Source organism: Rhinoderma darwinii, chromosome 1 (genome assembly GCF_050947455.1).
Source record: "Rhinoderma darwinii isolate aRhiDar2 chromosome 1, aRhiDar2.hap1, whole genome shotgun sequence".
NCBI lineage: Eukaryota > Metazoa > Chordata > Amphibia > Anura > Rhinodermatidae > Rhinoderma > Rhinoderma darwinii.
In genome coordinates this window covers 588,439,934-588,464,706 of record NC_134687.1, presented here as the reverse complement: position 1 = coordinate 588,464,706, position 24,773 = coordinate 588,439,934, and the positions used below count along the sequence as shown (strand labels likewise).

Below are 24,773 nucleotides of genomic sequence, written 5' to 3'. Positions count from 1 at the left end.
TTCCGTGTTACATCCGTGTAAGGCACGCGTCTGTGTTTTTTTCGCGTGTATGTCATCCGTATCTCACGCGTTTTTACGTCAGCAAAAAAAACTGATGGAGGTGTATTTCTTTTTCTCATCATTTCTTTAGCAACTGTTGCATGAATCACGGACAGCACACGGATGTGCGTCCATGTGCTGTCCGTGATTTTCACGCACTCATTGACTTCAATGCGTGAGTGATGCGCAAGAAACGCAGAAGAATAGGACATGCAGTGAGTTTCACGCAGCGGACACGCTGCGTGAAAAACACTGAATGTCTGTATGCAACCATTGAATTGCATAGGTCTAAGGCCTTATTCACACAAGCGCATTTCACGTCCGAGTTACGAACGTTAAAACAACGGATGTTACACTGACATATGCAATTCAATGGGGCCATTCAGACATTCAGTGTTTTTCACGCAGCGTGTGTCCGTCATCCGAGTGTAGTCCGTGGTTCACGCAAAAGTTGCTAAAGAAATGATGAGAAAAAGAAAAACACTTCCTTCAGGTTTTTTTTGCTGACGTAAAAAACTTGTGACATACAGATGAAATACACGCATAAAAAAACGCCCCGTCGCGCACCATACACGGATGTCTCACGGAACTGCAACGCAAAGAAACGCTGCGTTCGTGTGAATAAGGCCTTACACAGATGTGAACTTGATCGAACTGCCATTTTTCATACTGAATAGTTTGAGCCACCATTCGTTTCCAGCATATCACTACAGGGTTACACCTAGAAATCAACAATTTTAGAATTAATAATCTCCCCAAAAAGAGAGCTTTAGAAATTGCTGATCTGTTATTGAAAGGCATTCTCATTGTAAGGGTATGTTCACACGCTTAACCAAAAACTTCGGAAAATACGGAGCTGTTTTCAAGGGAAAACAGCTCCCTGATTTTGAGGCGTTTTTGAGCCACTCGCGTTTATCACAGCGTTTTTTACGGCCGTTTTTGGAGCTGTTTTCAATAGTCTAAAAACGGCTCCAAAAACGTCCCAAGAAGTGACCTGCACTTCTTTTTCGCGGCTTTTTTTTACACGGCCGTTTTTCAAAGTGGGAAACGGACGTTTTTCAAATCGTCGGAACAGGACGCCGTTTTTTCAAATCAATGGGCAGATGTTTGGAGGCGTTCTGCTTCCGATTTTTCGGTCGTTTTTTGGCCGTCTACAGCCTTAAAAACGGCCGAAAATAAGCCGTGTGAACATACCCTTAGGGCTTATTCACACTGGCGTTGCTCATATTGGACGTGAAAAACGTTCGTTTTTCACGTCCGAGGTGCATCCGTGCTATGCGCCGCGGGATGCAATATCACGCATCCCCCATAGATTAGAGCAGGGGTCTCAAACTCGGCCGGGTAAGTGGGCCGCATATAGAAAAAATGGGAAGTTGACGGGCCGCATTACTTTTAAATTTGATACAATACAAAATTATTGTTAATCAATTAGTTATTTGAACTACTATAACACAATATTACTATAATAATAATACTACATTACTATAATATCGCTAGGTTTAAAATTTGAGATATTTCTCCACGTGCTTATTTCAACAATCCAGCTTTCCAGTTTAAGTTTCGCTAAATGCAGGCGAGCGGCTCAGTTAGCACACATGTCAAGATTGGGCAGCCCCTTTTTAGATAGTGCCACAGTGCCCTCGGTGGATGCTGCCGCAGTGCCCTATGTGGATGCTGCCGCAGTCCCCTCTGTGGATGCTGTTGCTGTGCCCTCTGTAGATGCTGCCTCAGTGCCCTCTGTAGATGCTGCCTCAGTGCCCTCTGTAGATGCTGCCTCAGTGCCCTCTGTAGATGCTGCCTCAGTGCCCTCTGTAGATGCTGCCTCAGTGCCCTCTGTAGATGCTGCCTCAGTGCCCTCTGTAGATGCTGCCTCAGTGCCCTCTGTAGATGCTGCCTCAGTGCCCTCTGTAGATGCTGCCTCAGTGCCCTCTGTAGATGCTGCCTCAGTGCCCTCTGTAGATGCTGCCTCAGTGCCCTCTGTAGATGCTGCCTCAGTGCCCTCTGTAGATAATGCCGCACTGCCCTCTGTAGATAATGCCGCAGTGCCCTCGGTGGATGCTGCCGCAGTGCCCTCGGTGGATGCTGCCGCAGTGCCCTCGGTGGATGCTGCCGCAGTGCCCTCGGTGGATGCTGCCGCAGTGCCCTCGGTGGATGCTGCCGCAGTGCCCTCGGTGCATGCTGCCGCAGTGCCCTCGGTGCATGCTGCCGCAGTGCCCTCGGTGCATGCTGCCGCAGTGCCCTCGGTGCATGCTGCCGCAGTGCCCTCGGTGCATGCTGCCGCAGTGCCCTCGGTGCATGCTGCCGCAGTGCCCTCGGTGCATGCTGCCGCTGTGCCCTCGGTGCATGCTGCCGCTGTGCCCTCGGTGCATGCTGCCGCTGTGCCCTCGGTGCATGCTGCCGCTGTGCCCTCTGTGGATGCTGCCGCTGTGCCCTCTGTGGATGCTGCCGCTGTGCCCTCTGTGGATGCTGCCGCTGTGCCCTCTGTGGATGCTGCCGCAGTGCCCTCTGTGGATGCTGCCGCAGTGCCCTCTGTGGATGCTGCCGCAGTGCCCTCTGTGGATGCTGCCGCAGTGCCCTCTGTAGATGCTGCCGCAGTGCCCTCTGTTGATGCTGCCACAGTGCCCTCTGCAGATGCTGCCACAGTGCCCTCTGCAGATAATGCAACACACCCCTTGATACTGCCACAGTGCCCTCTGTACATGCTGCCACACTGTCCTCTGTAGATGCTGCCACACTGTCCTCTGTAGATGCTGCCACACTGTCCTCTGTAGATGCTGCCACACTGTCCTCTGTAGATGCTGCCACAGTGCCCTCTGTAGATGCTGCCACAGTGCCCTCTGTAGATGCTGCCACAGTGCCCTCTGTAGATGCTGCCACAGTGCCCTCTGTAGATGCTGCCACAGTGCCCTCTGTAGATGCTGCCACAGTGCCCTCTGTAGATGCTGCCACAGTGCCCTCTGTAGATGCTGCCACAGTGCCCTCTGTAGATGCTGCCACAGTGCCCTCTGTAGATGCTGCCACAGTGCCCTCTGTTGATGCTGCCACAGTGCCCTCTGTTGATGCTGCCACAGTGCCCTCTGTTGATGCTGCCACAGTGCCCTCTGTTGATGCTGCCACAGTGCCCTCTGTTGATGCTGCCACAGTGCCCTCTGTTGATGCTGCCACAGTGCCCTCTGTTGATGCTGCCACAGTGCCCTCTGTTGATGCTGCCACAGTGCCCTCTGTTGATGCTGCCACAGTGCCCTCTGTTGATGCTGCCACAGTGCCCTCTGTTGATGCTGCCACAGTGCCCTCTGTTGATGCTGCCACAGTGCCCTCTGTTGATGCTGCCACAGTGCCCTCTGTTGATGCTGCCACAGTGCCCTCTGTTGATGCTGCCACAGTGCCCTCTGTTGATGCTGCCACAGTGCCCTCTGTTGATGCTGCCACAGTGCCCTCTGTTGATGCTGCCACAGTGCCCTCTGTTGATGCTGCCACAGTGCCCTCTGTTGATGCTGCCACAGTGCCCTCTGTTGATGCTGCCACAGTGCCCTCTGTTGATGCTGCCACAGTGCCCTCTGTTGATGCTGCCACAGTGCCCTCTGTTGATGCTGCCACAGTGCCCTCTGTTGATGCTGCCACAGTGCCCTCTGTTGATGCTGCCACAGTGCCCTCTGTTGATGCTGCCACAGTGCCCTCCGTAGATGCTGCCACAGTGTCCTCCGCAGATGCTGCCACAGTGCCCTTCGGAGATGCTGCCACAGTGCCCTCCGCAGATGCTACCACAGTGATGTCAGGGGCACTCTGCCTGGGATTCCAGCTCTGCTCCTGACATCACTGTCCATATATGGACAGATGTCAGGGGCAACCCCAGAGCTGGAGTCCAGGGCAGAGCGCTAGTAGGCTCTTCCTGGGACTCCAGCTGTGCTCCTGACATCACTGGGACTCCTGCTCTGGGGAAGCCCCTGACATCATTGTTGATGTATGGACAGCGATGTCAGAGGCTTCCCCAGAGTCCCGGAGCAGAGCCGATAATAGTGCTCTGCTCGGGACTCCGCTCTGGGGAAGACCCTCACACACTGTCCATATGTTGACAGCGATCTCAGGGAATTCCACAGAGTCCCGGAGCAGAGCCGATACTAACGCTCTGCCCGGGACTCCGGCTCTGGGGAAGCCCCAGACATCGCTGTTCATATGTGGATGTCAGGGAATTCCAGAGTCTCGGAGCAGAGCCGATATTAGCGGGCCGCAGATGACAGCCCCAGGGGCTGCATGCAGCCCGCGGGCTGCGTGCTTGAGACCCCTGGACTAGAGTCTATGGAGGGATGCGTGAAGCATCAAAAAATTGAACATGTTCTATTATCTCATGGACCCTTCACACATTGAAATACAATGTGTTGTTTTGACGGCCGTCCCATGGACGTATAACACGTTTGTGTGAATAAGGGTTTGTGCACACACAAACTCAAACGTCTGAAAATACGGAGCGGTAGAATCTCATGATGATCTATGACACTGATTAAGGCATAAATACAGATACGGTCGTCATTTTAGACGGACAATATGGAGGTACAACTCAGGTATATACAATGCAGAAATGAACACAGAATGCATCACGGAAGAAAGCATGGACATGTCATATAGAGACGACCAGAAGGTGGAGGCAAATTGATGATACAGGTGAAATAACGGGGGTGTAGTACCCTAAATATCCTCAGATGATGTGTATCTTACCTGAGCCGTGCTGGGGACTGGATCGGTGCAAAGTATAATGCGAATGTAGCGCTGCTGTGGTCAGTAATCGGCGGCTTACCGCTCTGAATGGGCGCTGGTATACCCTGGTCACTTCCTGGTTTATATGTGTGTATAAAATGGTGAGTGTGTCTAGACGTGTGGAACTCTCAGGTAAGATACACATCATCTGAGGATATTTAGGGTACTACACCCCCGTTATTTCACCTTTCTTCCGTGATGCATTCTGTGTTCATTTCTGCATTGTATATACCTGAGTTGTACCTCCATATTGTCCGTCTAAAATGACGACCGTATCTGTATTTATGCCTTAATCAGTGTCATAGATCATCATGAGATTCTACCGTGCATTGTGCTCACATAACGATTCGTGTTCAAATTATGAGTTTCCTAGACACAACAAATTTCTCCATAGTCATCTGGTACTTTCCCTGATGTGTTGCATGTTCCTGGGATCTATGGCTCTGTTTCCTCCTTTTTGTTTTTAACTTTCACGTCGATTTCATAGTCCTATTTGTAAGGTATACTATGTTTGAATTGACCCAGTTATACGCTCTATTTTTGCACCTGTATGACATATTTTATGATGTTATCATGTAAATTGAAGTGATAGTTCTCCTAAACCCATGCTATGATCTAATCATTTGTACATTTCTCTAGTGCCCGACGAAGGTCTGTCTGACCGAAACGTCGACGTCGCACATGTAGCCTCTGGCATCCATCCAATAAAAATATATATATTTTTGTAACACAAGCAAGGTGTGCCGACTACAAATTCTTAACCTATACCCGGGTTGGGACCCTACCTCGAGCACCCAAAGAAACCAGTGCCATCTGAACACAACCATGGATGTCAGAAGAGGGACGTGTCACCAAGACAACGGCCGGGGTACGTATGAACTTTTTTTACTTTCAAACGCTGCGGAAACTCTGCCCGAAAGGGCTGCCCCTACTCTCTATCCTGATAGAGAGAAGGGGCTGCCGATTAGTGCAGAGAAAACGGGTTTGCAAATACGGGTGCAATACTGGTGACACCGGACCCGTATTTATGGGCACGGGCCCGTAAATACTGGTGGAATACGGGTCGAATATGTGTGACCAAGGACCCGTATTTACGCCAGTATTTACGGACAGGAAAAAATACATTTGTGTGCATGGGGCCTTAGGTCTCATTCAGACAAGCGTAATACTCGCCCGTGTGCTGTGCGTAGAAATCACTCACAGCACACGGACTCATGCAATACAATGGGGCCTTTCATACATGCGTTGTTTTTCACGAAGTGTGTGTCCATTGCGTTAAAATCACTGCATGTCCTATATTGGTGCGTTTTCCTAGTCACCCATTAAAGTCTGTGTGCGTGAAAGCCACATGGACGACAGTGTACTGTCCGTGTTTCAGGCATCAAATACATAGAAAAGCAGAGAAACAAATGCAAAAAAAATAATTAAGTGCTTGCATTGATGTAATAAATGCAGGCCACACGCAAAGCCCACTGATGCCAACATGCAACACACACGGACAAGAAATGTAGGAAAAATGCTGCGGTTTTTCTGCGCGCAAATCAGACACGTTCATCCGAACTTAGCCTTAGTGTTATTCAAGTATATTTAATAGGTCGTCGGCATGTAGGAGATCTTATCATTTTTTTCCTTTACAACCAAACCCTTCCAGCAAATTATCTTGCATTATCAGCTCATCATCATGTAGTATACAGTGTATCAGTATTTCTTCATGTTAAACATTACAAATCTCTGGCAGTTGATGTCTGTGGTATTTCACAATTAAGAAGATGTTACAAGTAACTTACCGTTAATATATATATATTTTTTAAAAAGGCATTGTTTTCTTTTTATAATGTGGATATTCTAATAATTATTTGCAATTAAAGTGAATGTCTTTATTCATTTTTTTTGTTTTAAACATTAACTTTTTATTGTTTAAAGTACATGCAGAGAATATACAAGCAATGGTGGCTAACCAAATTCCACCATGTATTGAAGTACAGTATGCATTCTGCCATATATCTCCAGATGTACAAAATAAAAGAAACGCAAAGTAAATAAAGCAATAAAGATAACAAAATAAGTAAATGCAGCAACATGATCAGTAAGGTACAATTTACTGTATAGTCTTTGAATAGTTACAACGGATTACATTTTTATAGCTTATATTTTATTCTTATTTAATAAATCAGATATGTCAAAAATTACTGATATCAATTTTACTATAAGGAGATTCCAACCAACTGTCCCATCTATTGAGAAATTGGGGTAGTTTATGTAAACTAGATGCAGTGATCTGCTCATAAAGGCCGTTTTCATTAATTGCACCTATAATCTCAGCTAAGGAAGGGGTATCCAGTCTTCTCCAATATTTAGCTGTTTTTATCCTAGTGGCTATCAGGGTGTGAATTATTACTGTTAGGTGGGTTCATGGAAAGGTATCCAGATCTAGTATAGCTTCGGAGGGTGTCAATTCAACTTTAAAGTGACATATTGTAGACAGAAGAGCCCCAACTGCCCTCCACAATGAGTGAATTACATTGCATTCTCAGCATACGAGTAGCATGTTTGCTTTTCCTTTTTGACATCTCCAGCATTTATCAGAATAATCTTCATAGATCTGTACAGTGTCAAATACCATCTGTATCTTAATTTCACAGCACTTTCAAAACGATTAACATAATTTGACATTTTTGGAACCATTGTATAAGATGTTTGCTATCGATTGGAGGTTATTGTTATCCCCAGGTTAGATTCCCATTTTTGCATGGAAGAATAGTTATCATTGTTACATGAATCAAGGAGTTTCTGATAACTTTGGGAGAGACCTCTAATAACTTTTCTTGGGTTAGTGAGTAGCTTGAGTAGCTCGGAATTGTTGGCGATAACAGGGAATTTCCATTTGGAAATAGCTGATCTAATCTGATAATATTTAAATATATCCCTATCTGGAATACTATATTTATGTTTTAATTCCTCAAATAAAATTAGGCCCAATTCATCAAATAAAACACCCACTGCAGTTATTCCATGTGTAATTTAATATTTTGAATACCTATTTTTACCACTCTAAGGGCACGTTCAGACGTGGCGGAATATTTCCGCTGCAAATGTTGGTGCAGATTTGGGGCAATTACGCAACGAATCTGCACCAACATTTTTATATTTGACAGGTAATTCAGACATTGCAGATATCACAGCGGACTTGCCACAGATTTCAGTTTTTCCATTGCAAAGGCTGAAATACGCAGTGAAATTTCGCTTCTTCTCCGCAATGGAAAGTGCATGCTGCGGAAGGAAAAATCTGCACTGCAGCCTAATTTCCGCGAAATAATTTTCCTCAACGTCTGAGCTAACTTTCCTAAAAATGTATAGAAAGAAATGAAAAACACGGCCGCTGGAGAACACCACTGTGGACTGTCCACAGCGGAATTCCACAGCAATTCCGCCATGTCTGAACATGCCCTTATGGGAATAGTGGACAATGTCATATTTATTAAATGTTTTTTGGAAATTATCAGCTTCCAAATTTCTAAAATAGATTTAATTGTGTCGGGTATCTTAATGTCACTCATTTTAAATAATAGTGTGGCGTATATATATGCAATCAAACTACCAGAAGTGACTAAATATTTTTCAATGTTTACCCAGTGTTTGTCTATATCCTTTATCCAAATGGTCCTCAATTGGTCCAAAATATATAGTAAAGTATTGAACTATTGAAGGACAACCTAGTCCACCTGAGCGTACAGGTTGGAATAATATTTATGCTTGTACTCGTGGTTTTTTGTTTTTTCAAATATATGACCATAACACTGAATGTAATTCCTTCAACATTTTCATAGGAATATGAATTGGCATATTAAGAATTAAGTTTAATATTTGAGGAAGTATTAACAGCTTAACAATAGCCACACTGCCAAGCCATGATATTTCATGGTGATTGTATCATCGAAGATCCGTTTTAATTTTTTTTTAAGTAACATTTTGTAATTGACAAGATGTTGTTGGATGGAAAGGTAAGTTTTTAATACCTAAGTACGTCAAAGAGGTTACATCCCATTAAAATAAATATCTAGACCTTAAGGGGTCAAGTGAACTAATGTTTATTCCAATATTTAACACTTGGCATTTGGCTTCGTTCAATCTATAATATGAGATATTGCTGAATGTGTTAATATGCATCACTGCAGGGAGGGATTTATTAGGATTGGTAAGTATTAAAATAATATCATCTGTAAATAGTCCAATTTTATGATTGGATCGACCTACGTCTATTCCTGATATTCGCGAGGAACTGCGCACATACTTTGCTAGTGGCTCTATGGATAAATAAATAATTAGGGGAGACAGGGGGCATCCCTGTCGGGTACCATTAGTGATTGTGAATTTATTGGAAAGAAACCTGATGTGTAAATTTGGGCTGATGGATATGTGTATAGGGATGAGATTGTGTTATTTACGTTGCTGACAAGACCAAATTTTTATAATACCTCCCGTAGATAACCCCAAGGTACCCTATCAAACGCCTTCTCCGCATCCAACAAGAGGAGCAAAGAAGGCTTTTGGCGAGTCTCTGCAACATCAATGATTCTCCGTGTGCTATCTAATGTCTGCCTGTGTTTAACAAATCCTGTTTGATCATTTTTAATTAGAGAAAGGACTATATTAGAAAGTCTGTTGGCTATTAGCTTGGCATATGTTTTTAAATCAGAGTTTAATAATGAAATAGGACGTAAATTGCTTGGCCTATCTGTGTTTTTTCCTGGTTTAGGTAAAGTAACTATAAGAGCCTGCAGCTATTCTTCTGTAATATATTTACCCTCTATAATAGAGGTAAAGGTATTTAGTAGATGGGGGGGGATAGTAGGAGACTAAAGGTTTTAAAATATTCATTAGTAAACACATCAGGTCCAGATGTCTTGTTGTTTTTAAGGGACCTTACTACTAGTATCTCTATAATAGTTATTGGAGCATTGAGACTGTCTCATTTTTCTTTTGAAATTGTAGGAAGTGTTACATGGGACAGGAAGTTTTTAATTAATTCACGGGTGGGCTGAGGAGTACCACAGTCGTTTTTTAAGTTATATAGAGTGCCATAGTAATTAGCAAAACGGTTTGCAATATCTTTGGGGTTTATTATTTTATTATTATTTTGATCATAAATAAAAGGAATTTTTTGCCTAGCTGCTTTAGCTTTTATTTTGTTGGCTAAGAGAGCGTTAGCCCTGTTGCCCTCCCAGTGAAATTTTGCCTTCGATTTTCTCATGTTATGTTAAAATTTGTGCTGATTAAGTTGGTAGCGTAGATCTTTAAGTTGATTGTGTGTGATGGGAGAGGTGTTATTTTTATGTTTAGTTTCAATTGAGATTATTTTGGTTGTGAGTTAAAATGCCTTTATTCTAATATTTAGTATCTAATATTTAGTCACGTATTATTTTGAAAGCATTATTTTTTTTATACAGAGCACCAAATCCTCTACATAGACATAGATTTAGAAAATAACATTCGGTCTGTCTGCAGACGCCCCTAGAGGTAGTTTGGGAGCTTACTGCATACTGTTATACATTAAAGCAGGGGTCTCAAGCACACGGTCCGCGGGCCGCATGCGACCCCTGGGGTTGTCATCTGTGGCCCGCAGGACACAGAGCCGCTAGACTCTGGAATTCCCTGACATCGCTGTCCACATATGAACAGCGATGTCTGGGGCTTCCCCAGAGCTAACGTCCCTGTCCATATATGGACATTAACATTAGTGACGTCACTGTCCATATATGAACAGTAGCATCTAGGAGCGGAATCCCCGGCCGATGCTCTGGCTGGGGATTCTGATCCTAGAGGGAGAAACATCTGACTAAAAGCTCAACTTTTGGCCAGGACTGTACACAGCAGCACCAAAGATCAGGCTGTCAGAGAGAGTAACTCTGGCAGCACCCCCTTCATGATGGAAGAGTGATGCGCCTGTGCCGTTGCACACCCCTACGGCACTTTATGAGTTATATAAACTAGAGAAAAAAAGAGTCCAAAGTATCCAAATGTTTAAGAAAGTACAAAATCTTTATTGATCAACACATAGGAATCTAAAATACAATATTTCACTAGATCAACAATGAAAATACATTCGATAAGAATTGGATACAGGTAATGCATGACATAGATAGAGGTTCACTGGGGCACCACTTTATCTACTTGGTCATACCACTACACCACTGAATATGGGTAAGCATTTGACTATGACTTTGTCAGGCTTTATTGAAAGCTAGGACACTCTTTTAGACGTGATTTGTGACTATTTAGATCCTATTTTCACTTTCTCTTTTTCTTTCTGTCCTGACATATGCCCACCTACATGAGTATTGTTTTAAGAGTAATCACTTTATATCATACATCACTTGTATTGAACCTCTATCTATGTCATGCATTACCTGTATCCAATTCTTATCGAATGTATTTTCATTGTTGATCTAGTTAAATATTGCATTTTAGATTCCTATGTATTGATCAATAAAGATTTTGTACTTTCTTAAACATTTGGATACTTTGGACTCTTCTTTTTTTTTTTTTTTCTCTAGTTTATATATTATTGTTTGGAGTCCGTATCTCCGAGATATTGTGGGTGGTTGAGACTCTATATCCCACCCTTATACTGTTGTGTCCTGTGAGACTTCTTTTGTTTAAGGGCATGACCACACGTGGCGGATTTCCTCCGCAACTGTCCGCATCAATGCCGCACCTAATCCGGGTTGCGGATTACAGCTGCGGATCTGCACAAAATGTGCAGAAAATTGATGCGGACTAGCTACTGCGGGAAAAGTGCTTCCCTTCTCCCTATCAGTGCAGGATAGAGAGAAGGGACAGCACTTTCCCTAGTGAAAGTAAACGAATTTCATACTTACCGGCCGTTGTCTTGGTGACGCGTCCCTCTTTCGGCATCCAGCCCGACCTCCCTGGATGACGCGGCAGTCCATGTGACCGCTGCAGCCTGTTATTAGCCTGTGATTGGCTGCAGCCGTCACTTAGACTGAAACGTCATCCTGGGAGGCCGGACTGGAGACAGAAGCAGGGAGTTCTCGGTAAGTACGAACTTAATTTTTTTTTACAGATACATGTATATTGGGATCGGTAGTCACTGTCCCGGGTGCAGAAACAGTTACTGCCGATCGCTTAACTCTTTCAGCACCCTGGACAGTGACTATTTACTGACGTCTCCTAGCAACGCTCCCGTCATTACGGGAGCCCCATTGACTTCCTCAGTCTGGCTGTAGACCTAGAAATACATAGGTCCAGCCAGAATGAAGAAATGTCAAGTTAAAAAAGCAAGACGCATCCGCAGCACACATGACATGTGCATGACAGCTGCGGACTTCATTGCGGAACTTAGAATCTCCATTGAAGTCAATAGAGAAATTCCGCCATGAGTCCGCCACTGCTCCGCAACAGACAGAGCATGCTGCGGACACCAAATTCCGCTCCGCAGCCTATGCTCCGCAGCGGAATTTTACGCCTCGTCTAAACGAACACTGCTAAATTAAAGTGTAAGTCAATGGACAAACGGCTCCGCTGCGGATTAACGCTGCGGAGTGTCCGCAGCGGAATTTAAGTGAAATTCCGCCACGTGTGAACCCAGCCTAACAGGCACTTTATGAGTGTCTAACACTTTGTTTAACAATGAATACTTTATCATTATGACTTGATTTATTATTGGATAGTTTTATGTTGTGACTAATGCACCACATTTAAATATGTATTTAATATTATCATTTTAGTTGCTGTGTACTTAAAGGAGTTGTCTCATGAAGACATCCCCTTTCCATATTCACTGCTAGAACATACAGATGTCATAGAGGAGTGACCTTCCTGTATTAGTCAGAGTGTAGTGCCGCTAAAAAAGAGCAGCTCTTGGAAACATGTCCACTTATTATATTGTCGACCTTTCATTTAAATGATAACCACCGTGGGTTTCTGAAGCCTGCAATCAGCTCATCACCAGCTTCTGAAACCAACAGCGATCATCTGTTGTCAACATGAGAAGCTGTAGCTGCCAGGGAAATGCAAGTAGTGACCCAACTGGCTTCCGCTAAAAAAAAATTGGTTGTCTTGATGAGACAACATTAGCATGACCTATGGTGAAATTTTGATCTTTGTATTGATTGATATAACAGTGATATACTGTACATCCAACTGCCACTAGAACCCGTTACTATTAAAGACTGATATACCAAGCAATGGGTGAGCTAATCAATATATTTTTATTGATCTGGATGAAAATTTGTGTGTGCTGTTAGTACAAATGTGTTAGAATATCTACCTATAGTTGTATTGTTAAATATATGCAAAGTGTGGAGTATTCCTTTAAAACATACGAAGCCCATAACTGTTATACGGATAACAGGGTTGGTAAAACATTGTAGATTAGTTTATAAAATAAAAATATTAAAGCACGTCTACAGTAAAAAAAACAAACAAAAAAAGTTACCTATCACTATGTGCTGTGTTTTCTTCATATGCTATAGTCTTGACCTCTTCTTGCTCCTTCAATAGTTTTCATGAAATAGCCAGGTTATAATAGCCATGGAGCTAGCATTTTGTCACCCAGGCTGGATCTGATAAGCATAGCCTCTGCGCTCTCCTCTTTTTGTTCAGCTCATCATGATCATTTTTATAGCTATAACTCTAGATCTAGATTAAATATCATAAATAATCAAACTTGTTTTGTAAATATTAACTTTATTATATACCAAGGGTAGCCTCACTCCAAGCCCCTTATTAAACAAGTGTCCAGGATTCAGTGAGGCAGTCCAGGATTCCTAATACTGTTACAGAATGCAATATATCTGCTCTTATGTGTGACATCAATCAAAGTTCCCTTCTCCAGTGTTTCTCCAGATTCTTCAGTGTTGAGATTGCCTAAAGAAAGAAATTACTACATTTGCATGACTGCTGATTGGCTGCAGTCTAATTTGTGAAGTCAGAGGTACAGGACCTAGTGGTATCGTTAGCACTGGGCATCCAGGGCATAAGTCCAGGAATTTTGGCCTGGTGCCACAGATCCTCGGGTGAGCATATACAGTAGAATATTATGGTGAAGCAGGAAACTGTCAACTCTTTGCTCCAGCATTCACTCTGACCTTGGCCAACAAGATCCCAGGACAGGACACCAATGCAGAACGGCGAGCTGAAGTGTGTGCCAACTGCACAGACTGGAAGAGTACTGAAGATTGCTCTGCTCTTCGAGAGAACAGGGCTAGGTGACCATAAATGTTATTATTTTAAGGGGCCACCAATTCTGTAATGGGCACTAAGAGGATACTTTTACTCTGCCGGGCACACTAAGGGGGACATCATTATTGTAAGGGGGCACAATACTGTGAGGGAGGGCATTGAGGGGGACACCATTACTCTGTGAGCGATATTAAGGGGACATTATTACGGTTTTCAAAGCACTAAGGGAGAACCTATACTGTGGGGGGCACTGAGGCACCACTACTGTGATTGAGGGACAATAAAGGGGATGTCATTACTGTGTGAGGGCCAGTATTACTGTGTAGGGGTGCTCAAAGGGCACTATAACTGTGTATGGCACAGTAGGGGCACTAGTTATTGTGTTGGGGGGCACTAAGAGGGCACTATTACTCTATGGGGCTAAAGGGGGTACTATTACAATATGGGATCACTGCTACCGTTTAAGCAGCATTATTAACATGTGGGGGCTCTAAGTGGGCACTATTACTGTAGGGTAAAGAAACATAGTGGGCACTATTACTGAGTGCAGCATAAAGATGGCCACTATTACCATCTAGGGTACTATCTATTTTCCACTATTATTTTGGGGACACTATATGTGTGGCTCCATTTTTGCAGCTAGAAGGCAATGTTAAAGGGGGCAGAAGGATGTGTAGATTCAAGGATTTGCGGGAAAAGCGAAGAGCCAAATATATCTGGGCAGCAAACTCTGCAAAGATAAGTAACAACCGGGAAAAGTTGTCTGGGCTGGATGGAAAGAATTGGGAGAGTGAACATCACCTGTGAGTTACTGAATTTAGCTTACTGTTTACACAGAGTAATTATACTCTGCAGAGTGCCAGTTTAGAACTGGTATCCAATAACTGTATGGTGATATTGTTGATCTTTATGGCAGGTTTATGGTGTGGAGGAATTATTTGGAGACTGAATTATTCAGTTATACTATAGTATATATTCTCATTAGTTTTTATGAGGGGGCAAAATATTTGGAGGCAGGGTTAATGCATCTACGAATATAGCCTGTCATGTTGTCGAACAGTTGTTTTATAGCTCTACTGTCTTTCAAACACTTTCATTCTTTCTTTTTTTTGTGGGAGGTGGGGGGGGGGGTAAAGCATATGCCTTTCGGCTTGTGACCCTGATCTTTCAAGACCCTAGCAACCACAGAGTAGTCGAGTATATTAATAGGACACGGCGCCTTTTGAAGTTGGGCATTCCTGTAACCGTAACTACTTAGTGGACACGCCTATATGATAATTTTATTGTAACTGTTTTATGGCTTGCAAAGTTATGTGTGTAATTATGTGTGGTGGACACAATGTTATGGGTAGTTCTACGTGAAATAACTGGAACAATTCAGGGCAACCACTAGGTCTAGTAACTGAGAGAACACATTTGAACAGAGAACAGGGTTGGTTTTGGGGGTGAGGCAATGGGTAATAAAGATTAGGGCTTGGGTGGCGTGTGCTTCTGACACAATAATAGGCACCATAGGTCTTGCAAAAGACAACCCCATTTGGAGGGGACTTTGGGCCCAATTACTTGCCACTAGGGTCTATTTCTTATGGGATGAGTCACAAGTAACCAACAGTATTAGACCTTTTTGATGGTATGTCCTGTGATAACTAAATGTTGAATAAGCTCTCATGGTGAAAGTAAATTAAAAGTTTATTTAGAAGTTAGGTTACAGTTTTTTTAAAGTTTCAGAAAGAGTTAAAGAAAGAATTAAAAGAAAACATGGGCACGTGAGATCTTCACAGAAGGGCAGTAAGTCAGAGATCTGATGACAAAATCAGAAACATTAACTTTCAAATTTTTTGCATTTCTGTGTACAATGGCAACAACAAAGTTTACAATGTGCACATGTTCTGTGTAGATTAAAGATAGACTATCAGAATAATTTACTCTGGTTGGTCAAAGGAACCCTAGTCCGATACTGACAATATATATAGAAAAAAGGTCATTCAACAGCGCAGAGAATGTAAAAAAAAACCTGTACAGCAGTTCGAAAGTTGTAAGAATTTGCTGACAAATTTAAATATTTCTTATTTTGTTGTAACTGGAAAGCAGTGGCATCATCCTAACTGATATTATTAAAGATTCAAGAGTAGCCCAAAGTGAGATTCTGAGTCGTGGGTATAATTATCCAAGTTAATAAAGTTTGAAAAGAAAAAAAAAATACTAGTACAGTTTCGTGTCAATAGGAAAAAAATTATAGCATTCTCTTGGTCTTCTTATTAATCCATTTCATGTAGTCTTTAGTAAGGCGGGTGTAGACATCAGCTCCACTTGGAGTCCCGCACAACATAGGTCCAAAGGAAATGATACCTTTTAGAAAGCCTCCACACATTAATGGACCTCCAGAGTCACCCTACAATTAAGAGATTCAGATGAATTAAACTTCCTTATCAATCTATTGAAACATCTCTTAAATAATGCAACAAATTGGGCACATACTTATTTTATAAACTATTAGGCCTCATGTACACGAACGTGCTTTTGCGGGCGCAATTCCCCCGAAAATCCACGGGAGAATTGCGGCCCCATTCATTTCTATGGGGCCATGCACACGACCGTCGTTTCTACGGTCCTTGCATGGCCCGGGAGCCCGCACGGCAGAAAGAACGGACATGTCTTATTACGGCCGTGTTCTGCGGTCCGGGCTCATTGAAATTAATGGCCGCGGCCATATGCATGGCCCGCGAATGGCGGGCGGCTCGCGGCTGACAGTCCTCTGCCGGCCGACCCGAAAATCACGGCCATACACGGCTACGGTCGTGTGCATGAGGCCTTAGGTTTACTTACGAAATTTTATAAAAATCATGGTATGGTAGATGCTGATTGGAACATATATGTGTGTATATATATATATATATATATATATATACATATACATACATACACTCTTTAGCAATACAGACTGCTGACCCTTTGGTTGTAAAGGTCATAGGTAAAATTACCCTTTGGACCCCCAATAAACTCCCTAGGGTAGACACCTAAAGGAAACTAATATAGTGTACTTCAATACTGCTTATCCACTCCATCCTCTGTGCCCTCTCTCCTTCTGAAATCTGAGCTGCACTGTAAGGGTATGTTCACACGCTTAACCAAAAACGTCTGAAAGTACAGAGCTGTTTTCAAGGGAAAACAGCTCCTGATTTTCAGAAATTTTTTAAGCCACTCGCGTTTTTCGTGGCGTTTTTTCGCAGCGGTTTTTACGGCCGTTTTTGGAGCTGTTTTTAATAGAGTCTATGAAAAACAGCTCCAAAAACGTCCCAAGAGGTGAACTGCACTTCTTTTTCGCAGCTGTTTTTTTACGCGCTCGTTTTTCAAAACGACCGCGTAAAAAAAATGGCACATCGGAACAGAACGCCTTTTTCCCATTGAAATCAATGGGTAGACGTTTGGAGGCATTCTGCTTCCGATTTTTCAGCCGTTCTTCGGCTGTTTGCGGCCCGAAAAACGACCGAAAAAATGCAGTGTGAACATACCCTAAGTCATCTTGGTGTGCCTATCAGCTTCTTGTGCACCGCATAAAAAATTAATTTCAATAAATAAGTCACACAGCAGATGGAGGAACTCATCAACAGACTCCTTTAACCGGCCATTGAATGTTTAGCAACTTGTGTCATACAGAGCTATGACCCCATCAATGCCTTAACAAAGGAGATTTAGCATTATGTGGAGAGCAATGCTTGTAAATTACTGTCACTGAACATCTCCAACACAATGAACGATAAAATAAGGGTCCAGTGATTTGCGTGACAATTAGATTTCACTGGTGCTTTATAGAAGGTTGTGTAGAAGAAGTCCAGTAGAAGACATCTCAAAATATTGCTGCAGAGTTAATGTTCTCTGCAAAATGCTGAACTCTTGTTCATTGGGTACAGCCCTGTCACATAGATAAGTAAATTATGGGGGAATTTTACCTTTTTAGGTGGCCCCTTTATTTTGGAAACATAAAGGGTTCCCAGACTAATACTAATATACTCCACTGGCATTTATCTTTTATTGCCAGTGGAGGATATTAGGGTGGCCGCACATAGACTCAAAAAGAATATACATCTTATGACAAAGTATGGCGAAATCATTTTTTTTTTTTTCAAAGCTGGTTACCCCATCCACACAACTCAGAATATGTTGAGATAAGTAGAAAGGAAAGGAACAAATCTATAGCTAAAGCAGTCTCAGATATCAAGACTGGACCCCTATGCTTGGCAAGACCCTCTGTCACATAAATTAATGACTGCTAACATTTGAGTCAGCCTGCTGTGTTAGAGACTTTCGCCCCCAAACGCTAAGATCCTATTGCAGTACCAGGAAGTTTGGGTGAAGAGGATTTCTTAAAGTGGTTGTGACTGCAACAGTAAATAGATATGAGATACCAGCGGGATCGGCTCCCACGACATAAGTTGTTGGGGAAAAGAAGATTTAAATGGATTTCAACATCCCGATCCTTTGTTCCTGTGTCTGGCAGCAGCTTATTACCCTCTCTTAGTTAAAAACACATGCACGTTCTGCCGAGCATGTCTATTGGGGGAGTCGGGAGGAATAGCTGACAGTCGGACCTGGACGAGTGTTCGGTCAATAGCTATCTAAAGTGTACGGCCACCTTTAGTTGGGAATCTCCAGGTGCAGTTTTCATACAAGGCCTGAGAGCATCAAGCTACACTACTTCCCACAACACAAGTACAACAAAACAGAATATATTAGATTAAGATAAGAATTAACATGAATGATTAAAAAATTCATAAAACTGACACTTACATTACAGAAACCCCTTACAGCATCTCTCTCCCTTGTGCACATCATGTCCTTTGTAATCTTCACATTTGGTTTCCACTGGGAAGCACATGCCTTCCAATCTATGACGGTCACCCTAGCCTCCATCAGCTTGTCAGCGGTGTCGGGTTTTTTGTTTTCAGTCTTGCCCCATCCTGCGATGGTACAGACTGTGCCGGGTTTAACTTCCCCAAATGTCTCAGGAAAACGAACAGTGTTGGCAGCTTTAGTTATATTTGCTTTACCTGACAACTAAGTAAGGACACGGTTGATTAATCTGGTGACCTGCTGGTTGTAGCATTGCAAAGATATATGTACATTTTATGGAATGAAAAAGTATAAAGAAAATTTACCTTCAAAAGCTGGAGGTTATTAATGTGTTTATCTTTATTAAATTTCTCATGTGAGATTGTTTTCACAACTTTGAATTGCTGTCTTTGGATGTCTTGAATTTTCTTGATAGAGTGAACACCCACATCAACAGTCGTCATCTTATCTCTACATGAGATTGAATGTTATTACATGTTAAATTCTAAAGATTTTTCTCTCTTGTTGTTGTCTGACAGGACAAATTATAAATAAAGCAACAGACCTATACAATCAAAAACTCTGATACAATGGCGTGCAAAGTAAACCACCCAAGATGGAAGAGCCCGATTGATTTATTAATGATGAATATGTTCATCTCTGTGATTTCCATAACTTGCTGTCAAATGTAGGCTTAATTACATAAATGCCAGTAACAAGTTAAGAAGGTGTAAATATTTGCTAGGGCCTGATGACTTTTTGAGGCAAATGTGATAAATGAGTGGGTGTCATGTTTTCTTGACACCTGTAGCAGAAAAGTTCACACTTTTCAATTGTTAATACATTTATTTTTAACCGTTAAAGCATGTATCAGAAGGGGCACACTATCATGTTCTGGGTCTAATACACAGTAGAAGCTTCCATCTGAATTGTTACCCCAGCAGATCTGTTTCAGGTGAGCTGCACTATGTACATATTTACAAGTGGTCAACATTTTTGCCAGTGGACGCCCTATGACGCGCCCATTTTGTTTCTGCTTAAAGAGTCTCTGTCACCAGTTTATAACCTTCTACCGAATATAATAGGCGCTTTAATGTAGATAAGCAATATATATATATATATATATATATATATATATTTATTTTTTTTTAAAACATTTATTTTTGACAAAGCTATGAGCATTATAAGTGTTATACAAATTTGTTCTTAATGCCCAAGTGGACGTTTTTTTATTCTTGACCAAGTGGGCGTAGTAAAGAGAAGTGTAGGACGCTGACCAATCAGCGTCATACACTTCTCCTCATTGATGTCCAGCTTAATCCACAGCACAGCGTGATCTCGCGAGATCACGCTGTGTTGTCACTTACTCCAGTAGTTTCTACGCTTGCACAGCGTGATCTCGTGAGATCACGCTGTGCTGTGGATTAAGCTGGACATGTATGAAGAGAAGTGTATGACGCTGATTGGTCAGCATCATACACTTCTCTTTACTACGCCCACTTGGTCAAAAGTAAAAAAAAATGCCCACTTGCCCAAGTGGGCATTAAGAACAAATTTGAATAACAATTAAAATGTTCATAACTTTGTCAAAAATAAACGTTTTTTAAAAGAACAACACATTACTTATTTAGAAATAAAGCGACTATTATGTTAGGTAGAACATAGGGCAGTTATAAACTGGTGACAGAGCCTCTTTAATCGATCACAACAAAGGATGCAGCAATAAAAAATTAAATCAAGTATATCTTATGAATTATACATGTAATAGAATGTCATGTCATGTCATCTTTCCTAGCCTATGGATATGTGGTGCATGGTGATGCTTGGCATCATTAGCCAGAATCATGGACGCAAGTACAGCAGTAGAAACCATAGCAGCTGCTATGGGGCCCAGATGTTGAGGGGGCCCATTCAGATGCAATAACTGTTACTTTTTTGGAGGGGATAACAAGTTGGTGACTTTCTTCTATCTAGCACTATTATTTGGATTATCTGATATATTACTTTATTATCCATAACTTTAATTATTGCTACTTATGTTGCTTTTTTATTTTTCTGTCACTAGTTGGTGGGCTCCCACTTCGCTTCACTTTGTTATGGAGCCCTATAAGTGCAAGTTATGTCCTTGGCCTGAATGGAGGACTGAGTAAAGCCGCATCACTGCCATGTGATGTTAGCTCTTTCAGGACAATATCTTGTCTACTAATTGGTGAGCCAGGCTAGTCTACAGTTGTGTGTCTCCTTGCTGCTGCATTATTTCCCACCTATTTAGTCACATGAAATGTAAAGAATTGACTATGCCCCACACATTGGTTTAGATTTTACCTATGACTAAAGTTGCAAGCTGAATGTCTCCAAGTTTCTCCAACCCAGGGTTTTCAAATGTAGTCTGAATTCTGCTCCTCTCAAAGAGGAGCATCAATTAACATGGGATATAGGGGAACTTAAACTTCTACATACTAGTCCTTCCCAATGAATCAGAATATCATCAAAAAGATAAGTTATTTCAGTAAATCAATTCAAAAAGTGAAACTCATATATTCTACAGATTCATTACACACAGAGCGATCTATTTCCAGAATTTTTTTCCTTCTAATGTTGATGATTATGGCTAACAGTTAATGAAAACCCAAAATTTGGTGTCTCAGATAATTAGAATATTATATAAGTCAAATTTCAAAAATAATTTTTAATTTGGCCGGCAAACTCTCCTGGCCTAAACTCCATAGAGAATCTATAAGGTGTTGTCAAGAGGAAGATGAGACACCAGACCCAACAATGCAAACAAGCTGAAGGTCGGTATCAAAGCATCCTGGGCTTCCATAACACCTCCGCAGTGCCACAGGCTGATCGCCTCCATGCCGCGCCGCAATGGTGCAGTAATTCATGCAGAAGGAGCCCCGACCAAGTATTGAGTGCAAATACTGGACATACTTTTCAGTAGGCCAACATTTCGGTATTAAAAATCATTTTTGAAATTGGGCTTATATAATATTTACATTTTCTGAGACACACATTTTGGGTTTTCATTAACTGTTCGCTATACTCATCAATATTAAAAGAAAAAAAACACGCTGGCAATAGATCACTCTGTGTGTAATGTATCTATATAATATGAGTTTCACTTTTTGAATTGAATTACTGAAATAAATTAACTTTTTGATAATATCCTAATTCATTGAGAAGGACTATTATATATCCCAGACATTTCTGCACGGTCGTGCTGGAATTTAAAAAGTATAGGAAAGTTACAGTACTCACACGAAACACTCTGCAGATGTTAATACCCAGTCAGACTTAATTAAAGCTCCTCCGCATAATGATTTCCCGGGGGTTCTCACTAAAGCCATATACGGACTTAAGCGAGCTTCTTTACCTCCTACAATATCTGCAGAATCACCTGCAAGTCACAAAAAAAAAATGGAAATTAAGAATTAAATAAGCTAGCAACTTTTTATTTGAATGAAATACACTAAGAAAACATAACCATATTAAATGTCTTTACAATGTACAATCCAGCTCATTGTTCTCCTTCTTTTTCATTGGATCCCGGTATGTCAATATGTCTTTGAATTTCAGGTGCAATATGTTCAGTGCTGGATTATAACATGGGAAAAGGGGTTTATACTTATGTGCCTCCATCCTCTGGGTGCTCTTTCCACTGAGATACATGTTCGCACAGTCAGTCCTCCTAGCACCTTGAAAAGCACCAATATTTGGGCACTCCATTGGCTGTGCTAGACAGGTTCTCTACACTGTATGGTTGTACATTTAGGCACTGGGTAAGAGCATTATTTAGATACTACAGAAGCACTATTATTTGTATATTGTACTGCACTGCCATACTGTATAGCTATATTATGTGTGCACTGAATGGTACCCCCCCAACGCTTATTGACAGGAGGCTTTTGACTTCTATATCTATAACATCTTGCCTGTACTATAATTATCCTGCACTTACAACTAATTTCATTTTGTGGCAATGAAAATATAGGATTCAATTCAGAACAAAAAAAATGAAAGATTGGTTTTAGAAAACAGCAAAACATGTAGGAGACCTGGTCAAAGTCATAAGTAGGATACTTACAATTTTGGCCTTGCAGAGTCACTGCTAGAAGCAACAGATTCCAAAGAACAAGCATTGTACTGAAGCCTTGAAACCTTGCAAAGGATTAAGGTGAATGCAGAGATCAGAATTGCTTACTGAGTTGTGGTTTTGATGACGCTAGAGAAAGGATGGTAACACCTCAATTGCTCTTAGATTTATGCTTTGTGCAGGAAATTACATTTATGCTGACAGTTTAGGATTTATTATAAGAGCCATGAACATGATGATTCCAAAACGGGTTAAATTGTAGGTTGTGTTGTTGACCCTACATGTATATATCACACATGCACACTTTCCTAGTATTAGAGGGAGACTCCTGAATAAAGAGGAGACATGAATAGTAGGATTTTCCACTTGGTTTTTAGTGATTGGTCCTGCACAGTAGCATGTTTGTATAAGTAACATAAGGTGGCAAACTAAGTTCCTATGGCTCCATAGTATGCAGCCACTGTGCACATAGCTCTGCTGTGTGCATGAGATTTTAGATGATTAGTCTGTAATTTATAAGTGAAAACAAATCTCTACTTTTCATTTGTCCTTCATCTCTCACGGTAGAACTGATAACAGATGGCTCCTGCTGGGTAAATAAAGTAAACAGTGGCTGTCATATGATAAAACACTGCATGATACTCTAAAGCCAGTTGCACACAACCGATGTGCCACTCGGGCCGTATTTAACGGCATCCGAGTGGCACCCGATACTCTTCACAGACCCATTCACTTTAGTGGGTGAATCAGATCCGTGAAAACTGACCCGATTCGTGGAAAGATAGAACATGTCCTATCTTTCCCCGGATCACTGACGGAACTCGGCCGGCGCATGCTGTCATGTTTGCCATGTCCATGGCCACGGGCCTCAGGTTCACTCACCTCCTGACCGCCGCAGCCATGGGTCTGCGAGCACTGGCCCAAGTCTCCTCCTCAGAAGCGCTCACTTCCACTCACCTCGGCCGGTGGCAGAGGCAGCATGGGCACCGGACTTTAATGTATAATCAGCCCATGAGTGCCCTGGACTATAAGTAGGCCCAGCCCCTTGCTTCCATGCCTGAGCATTGTTTGTCGTATCCTATTTTGTCTAAGCAAATGGTCTCCTAGTGTTTTCTAGTTCCCAGTGTTCCCTGTTCCTGTATCCCGTGCTATCCCGGTCAAGTACTGTGGTTAAGGACGAACTTTCCGCTTGGGACCTGCCATCTACCCTGGATGACCTCATCATTCTGGCCACCCGAATTGATAGAAGGCTCCGAGTACGGCTCCAAGAGGTTCGTCAGGAGGGAGGACATCCTAGTCCGGTCACTACCTTGCAGCAACCCCTGCTGTCCTCAGATGTCGATCCCCCTAAGGAGTCTGTGAGGATGGACCAATGTAAGCTATCTATCCAGGAGAGACAATGCAGACGCACTTCGGGACTCTCTTTATTGCAACCTCGGAGGCTATCTTGTGCATCTGTGTCCCCAAAAGCCCGAAAGCCTAGGGTTGGTAGGAGGGACAACCTTGGGCAAAGGGGGACTCCCATCTAAATTGTCCATAATTGTGACCATAGTGTGCGGTGAGGAAACGCATCAGGTCTCTGCGTATCTGGACTCTGGATCCGCTGCTAATTTCATTTGTAGAGACCTGGTGGACCTTCTTCAATTACCCACTACCCCTCTGGAGAGACCGTTGATGGTTGCATCGGTAAATGGACTACCTCTGACAGACCCAGTTATAGCTATGACCAAGCCGTGATGCTCCAAGTAGGGGCTCTCCACTCCGAGCTGCTATCGTCCTATGTCCTATCCAAGGCCGTTAACCCCGTGCTGCTGGGCCTGCCTTGGCTCCAGCTACATGCCCCAGTCCTGGA

The 24,773-nt window shown here is 42.5% G+C and overlaps 1 protein-coding gene across 1 annotated transcript; it reads right to left on the bottom strand.

The window, feature by feature from the left end:
* Positions 1–15,707: 15,707 nt before the first annotated feature.
* LOC142746550 (granzyme A-like) lies at positions 15,708–22,219 on the bottom strand. Its single transcript, XM_075854923.1, has 4 exons — positions 22,087–22,219; positions 19,152–19,296; positions 18,784–19,050; positions 15,708–16,387 (listed from the first exon to the last, which is right to left on the bottom strand). The coding sequence occupies exons 1-4, from the start codon at positions 22,173–22,175 to the stop codon at positions 16,229–16,231; spliced, it is 660 nt and encodes a 219-aa protein (XP_075711038.1). The 5' UTR covers positions 22,176–22,219; the 3' UTR covers positions 15,708–16,228.
* Positions 22,220–24,773: the final 2,554 nt, after the last annotated feature.